General features: G+C 48.7%; 1 protein-coding gene across 1 annotated transcript; it reads left to right on the top strand.

The window, feature by feature from the left end:
• Nucleotides 1–1810: 1810 nt before the first annotated feature.
• Nucleotides 1811–5813, top strand: LOC115385798 (uncharacterized; the record flags this gene model as incomplete). Its single annotated transcript, XM_030087876.1, has 11 exons — nucleotides 1811–1913; nucleotides 2088–2191; nucleotides 2285–2554; nucleotides 3474–3567; nucleotides 3682–3749; nucleotides 3852–4067; nucleotides 4169–4306; nucleotides 4395–4457; nucleotides 4575–4643; nucleotides 4750–4995; nucleotides 5799–5813. Coding segments are annotated over 11 exons (1386 nt in total), but the record flags the coding sequence as incomplete, so codon positions are not given.
• Nucleotides 5814–6127: the final 314 nt, after the last annotated feature.

Here is a 6127-nt window from a genome sequence, read left to right as displayed (position 1 = left end):
ACTTTTAAAGCATTTTTTTCTTTCCACAGTTCGCGTTTGTCTGTCTCTTAAAACGGTCCTGCCTGCATTTTTTTCAGTCAGTTTTATTTCCCCCGTAATGATCTGCTTTCACGCGAGGTAGAAACCAAAATTTTATTAAAATAAACGTCACTGCTAAACTGTAAATGGGACGCACTTACACTAGTTCATGTTTTGTCATTTTTATCGGCATTGTGTTTAAGTCCGTGTTCCTGTACTGACTTGGTAAGGGTCTGAAAAAATGACCAGCAGGTGGCAGTAGTGCAACAGCCTGCGAAGTAAGCTGCCGTTAAGGTCCGACGAAGAAGAATCACTTTTCAAACACCAACCACGAAGAAGAAATCGCCATTTCGCACTTCACCGGAGGTAAGAGGAGTTCCTTCGTATTGTAATTCCTAATTTAAGCTTTATGTAGCTCAAGGGTGTCGAAATCGTGTCAGAAAGGACCGAGTGGCTGCAGGTTTTCGTTCCAAACAGGCAGGAGAACACCAAACTCCACTTATTTCATCAGGTCTTCAGTGTAGCTTGATGAAATGAATGGAGTCTGGCGTGCTCCTGTTTGGGGGGGGGGAGGCGTGTGGTGTCTCTGCTAACGGGGCTAACTCCGCTGGTGTTTTCGGACTGTCGGAGAGTTTTTTTTTTTCTTTCTCTCCTCTCCGTTGTCCGGGCGCTGTACAATTTAGCGCGTGCGGCGTGCCCAGACGTATCTTGGATATCTTACTAGCCAGCAGTACCGGCCATTCGTGTTGTTCTCTCGCGGGGAGCTGCGGCTTCTCTCCGTCCGTTCCTCGTGTTTTGCTAGCATTAGCTTCTCGGTGGATGGCGTTGTTAGCTTCCCGGCTGGTTTCGGTGTTTGTTTGTTTTTGTTTTGTAGCGGCTACCGGCGTTTGCAACCCAATCGGTTACTATATTTCGTCTGGCCAGCTGGCTTCCTAACCGCTCGCGGTGTTAGCTTATCGGTTAACCGTGTTCAGGGTTACCCCCAGACAACTTGCTCAGCCTGGTGGTTGGACTGCTGGAGGAGCCCGCCGCAGATCGGCCGGGGGTGGGGGCGTAGCGGCTTCAGAGCGCGTGGACGCGGGTCGGGACGGGTCAGGGGGAATAGCGTGCCCACTATTTTTTAAATAAACACACTGCAATGTATTTATATTTTTTGGTGTATGTTGAAATAAAGTGTCTTGTAACAAATACAGCGTTGCAGTTATGAATATATTTTATGAACAAGAACAAAATGATCAGTAGTGTAACCAAACTAAACAAAAATGTAAAGAGGAGAAAATAAAGTAAATAATACAGAATAAATGGTGCAGTAAAGGGTTTGTGTAAAACTTGCAAAATGTTTGACATGTACAAAAAGTGCATATACAATATTTTAATGAAATCTGTCCTTATTTTTCAGGTCTCAACTTTGCGGTCTGGTGTGATTTGCTGGTTCTGAAGACGGTTCTCCTGCTTGTTCTTCTCCTGGTTCTCTTGCATTTGAGTATCATCTGCTGCTGCACCCAACATCGAACACTACACAAACATATCTAAACACATTTGCGTGTATATTCCAGCACACACACGGTAACACACACACACACACACACACACACACACACACACACACACACACACACACACACACACACAGACTCTCACACCGCTGCTCAGTGGTTGTCCTGCTGCTAAGGTAAGTTGAATCATCAGTATTAGTGGATTCACTGGTTTCGCAGGTTTAATATCATTAATCGTCACTGGTCATTGACTGTGGTGTCTTTGTTGAACTCATTGGGTTTTTTCTGTTCTTCAGATGCCGAGAGCCCGGGGTCATCGGCGTGCTCAGGCCGTGAGACGCAGGCTGGCGCAGCCCCAGGACTGGAGTCCTGCACCTGCTGTTCCGGAGTTTGTGGCCCGTGAGTGTCAGAATGTTCTGAGATGTTTAACTGTTGACTTTTGACTCTGTTGTTGTGTTGTGTGGCAACGTTGCCAGATTGAGGAGAAAGAGTTGAAGAGTGATGTTTTTCACCATGAAACTTCTTAAACGTGATGTAGTGACAAACGCTGTCTATTTCCTTTGTCCTAAACAGGGCGTGGCACAGGCTTTCGGCACCGTGTGCGGAGATGGCCAACTTCTGTCCTGACCGGGAAGTCCCGCAAGTTGGTCACTCCTGCCCGGGATCCGGAGAAGAAGGTATGAGTTGTTATTTTTTTTATGCAGACAGCAATTGCTGGAAGGACTCACTGCTGGTGTCTCTAACCTAAAGCAATGTCTCTGTGAATGCAGATGGTGTTCGTCGTTGGAGACTCGCACCTGAGGGCCATGGTGGACGGGTATGTAGCTGTGCCCGAGGGACCTCTGTGCTTCTCCTATCTGTGTGTTCCAGGTGCAGTGGGCTCCCAGCTGAGGACGGAGCTCCTGCATGCTGACCTGCCCTGGACCCCAGATGCTGTGTGTGTGTGCGCCCCCAGCAACGACCTTGTGTCCCGGACTGTGGACAGTGCAGGTCTCGACTTCAGTGCTCTCTTGACCACGGCCTGCAGCTTCTGGCCCAAGGTGGGTTGATTTTCTACTTGTGGTTGTCAGTAGTGATGCAGAAATTAGCTCTTTATGTTGTGAAGCCACGGGGAGGAAGTTTGGGTTTAAAGATGGAGGCTGATGAATGTTCTTTCAGCTAGGACTGGGCGAAATAGCAATAAATGTGATTCCAATATTTTTTTTTTTCATATCATTCTATGTCAATTATAATCACGATATGTTACATTGTTTTTAAACCAGTTTTAAAGCATCTGCACTGAAAAATAAAACTATGGAATAGTTTAATATTTTATGAACAAACCAAGTAAATAGCAATGCAATTAAATAATGTAAACTTAGAAAAATACAAGAACAATTTAACTTAACAGTGCAGTAAATGGGGAAAAAAAATCTAGCACCAAGATAATAAAATCTTGCGATGCACCGTTTTTTTCATTAAAAAGAAGAACTGAACGGTTGTTAAAGTGTGACTGTTTACAGCCGTGAGGATTCAAAACGAAATTCTTTTATACAGACTAGTGTGGTATTTGTTTACTTGACGGTTTCATAGGCTGTCAGCCATCTTCCTCAGACTGTTGGTCACATGATGTTGCTGTGGCATGTCTTGTCAGCTGACTTATACAGGTTTTGGCGCTATTTTCCCACTAATGCAAGTGGGAGAATAGTGCAATCTGCAGTTTGACTTCTTTAGTGCAGCATCCCAGGTGTGTGAAAGCATAGTACACCTCGGATGCTGTACTGAAGAGGTCGAACTGCAGTTGGCCCAGGCCTGTCTTCACACCAAGAGCGTTGTCTAGTGGTTTCAGGGAGGAAACGGAGGCTCTCACTGGTTGTGTTGGTGTTGTTGTGAATGCACAGCTGCTGTGAGGAGACTGTTTTTTCTGCAGCTTGTTCTCCATCACTCCATTTGACTTCATGGCTAAATGTGTGTTTGTAGGTGTTCGTGCTGGACTTCCCTCCACGCCTGAACATTGAGCCTGGCCTTCAGGAGCTGCTGCGTCAGGAATACCATCGTGTCGCAGCACGTATGGGTATGTTAAGGTTTTGCTGGTGTGTGTGGTTGTAATGGTTGTCAGTCATCACAAATGGTTTTTCTGAATCTACATTTGATAACTGAAGGTGTGTGTTCTGTTCTCACTCTTCAGGTGTCCCGTACGTGTCTGTGGCAGAGCACTTTCCCCTGCACCGGTTGGAGCTGTGGTGCCCTGACCAGGTAAGCAGAGCATGTTTTGTTGTTCTGTGATGCAGACCACTCTGTGGTCTTTTTTGTGAGATACACTGGTTGAGTAAAATGTCTCCTTTGCTCCATTGTCAGGTGCACTTGAGTGACTCGCATGGGATGGAGGTTTTGGTCCAGCTGCTGTGGGAGGCTGCTTTCCAGCAGCTGGTGCCTCCTCCATCCCAGGCACCGGTGCGTCCCCCTGCGCCAAAGCGTGCCAGGGTTGCTCCCAGGCTGGTGGTGACGGGACACGTCCCCGTGCCCCGTCACAGGAACCCCTGGGAGTGGAGTGTGGTTGGACAGGGGGGCAAGGTAAGGTGTTTCTGAGTTCATGTGTTGTTTAAAGTTTTTGCCATGTTTTCTCAAGTCCCAAAGCAATTCTAATCAATTGTGTCTGGTGTTGTTTTTCATAGGCTGCACGCCCGGCGGAGGGATCCTCTGCGATCCCTCCCAACCCGGTGTGGTTCCGGGGGCCCATGTTGGATGCCATGGAGAAGGTGTCCCCTTCTTCTGGCTCTGACGGCGGCCCCGCTGTCCCGCCAGCTGGCCAGGTAACTTTCACACTTATTCCATGATGACACTGGTTAACCAAGCAGGAAGACAGTTGTTGAAAAGGAGTTTTTTTTTCTTCTTCTTCAGACCTCCCGTGTGGTGCGTCGGCCAGCAGGTGTTGGCAGGAGGCCCAGAGGGGGAAAGCAGAAGGTTGGTAGAATGTTTGTGTGTTTGATGTACAATTGGTTGTGACATTTAAGCTGGACATTTTGAAATTAAAAAAAGAATGAGTAACTTAACTGAGAGCTGTTGTCCTTTACTTTGCAGGTGTTGGCAACTCCTTCACCTGCTTGTGAGCCCATGTCTGCTTCTTGCCCCAGCCCACCAGTCCCCCAGGTTGGTTCTTCGCTTTATAGACTGCATGGCTTATTTGTAGATGACCTGCTTTATTGGTTCTCAGTTTGAATACGCTGTAAAACTTTCTGCTTCCTTTTTGTGTCAGGTGGAAGCACCAACCCAGGAGGTGGTGGAGGAGGTGTTGCCCCCGACTGCAGGCCCGGTTCCAGCGGCGGTCGGGGAGGAGGTTCCTGCAGTGTGCCCTGCTGTGCCGACGGAGCGACGCTTCATCCCTGAAGCTAAGTGTGCCGTTTATGAGAGTTCCGGGTCAGGCCAGTCAGGTGTTGGTGTGAGCACAGCGAGGCCAGCAGCAGTGGTTGATGTCAGGACTGGGATCAGGCTTCTGAAGGCTGTGCAGGGATCCTTCCATCAGGGCAGCTCGAGGTTTATTGATGGTGGGCAGCAGTGCATGGCGATCGCGGGGTTGAGCTTAGCCAGACACACTTTGAACAGTGTGTTCTCGTGGGAGAGGCAGGAGCTTGATGATGCTTTGGTTTCGGGTGATTCCTTCTACAAGTGGGTCATGAGCCGCCCTGGCTTCAAGCCTTGGTCATCTTATCTGTCTGCAACTGACCTGCCAGATCAGATCAAGGTGGATGGTCAGGTGCTGAAATTTACTATTGGCTTCACTGCAACAGGTTGTATGCACATGTCTGAAGGTGATTACACATCTAAAGGTGCCCGCGTTGATAACAGTGTTTTGTACACTCTGCCGGACGGACTGGAGAAGGTCTTTGTTGAACGTGGACACAGTGCATGTCTGCTTACAATGTGTTCCAACACGTCTGCCATCATCCGCGAAAACGGACGGTTTGCTGTGGTGGACAGCCATCCACGGAGTGGTGTTGGCTTGTTTGACTCCAGAGGCAGCAGCGTGCTTCTGCAGTTTGCAAATCTTCAGGACCTGGAACACTACATCTGTCAGTTGTTTGACAGCCTCAGTTCAGAGTCAGGCGAGCCGTACTTTGAGCTGTGTGGTATTGATATTGGTGGGGGTGCAGGTCCAGCCCTGTCTGGTGGTCTTCTGGAGAGTCACGTCGCTGAGACAAGTTCTGCTCCAGCACCAAAGTCCCCTGAGACAACTGAGAGCAGAACACCGGCTGAGGCTCCTGCAGGCTCTTGTGTGTCTGAGAGTGGTGTTGGTGTTGCTGCCAGTCCAGCACTGTCTGAAGTTTCTGTGGAGAGTCACGTCACTGTGATGAGTTCTTCTCCACCACCAGAGTCCCCTGAGGTCACTGAGTCCAGGACTGTGGCTGAGGCTCCTGTCGGTACTTGTGTCTTTGAGAGTGGTGTTACTGCCAGTCCAGCACTGTCTGAAGTTTCTGTGGAGAGTCACGTCACTGAGATGAGTTCTGCTCCACCACCAGAGTCCCCTGAGGTCACTGAGTGCAGGACTGTAATTCAGGCTCCTGTAGACACTTGTGTCTTTGAGAGTAATGTTGCTGCCAGTCCAGCACTGTCGGGAGTTTTTGTTCAGACTTTTG

This window comes from Salarias fasciatus, unplaced genomic scaffold (assembly GCF_902148845.1).
Source record: "Salarias fasciatus unplaced genomic scaffold, fSalaFa1.1, whole genome shotgun sequence".
In the NCBI taxonomy this organism is placed as follows: Eukaryota; Metazoa; Chordata; class Actinopteri; order Blenniiformes; family Blenniidae; genus Salarias; species Salarias fasciatus.
Note: the sequence above shows the minus strand (reverse complement) of the source record. Positions and strands in the feature narration are given on the sequence as shown.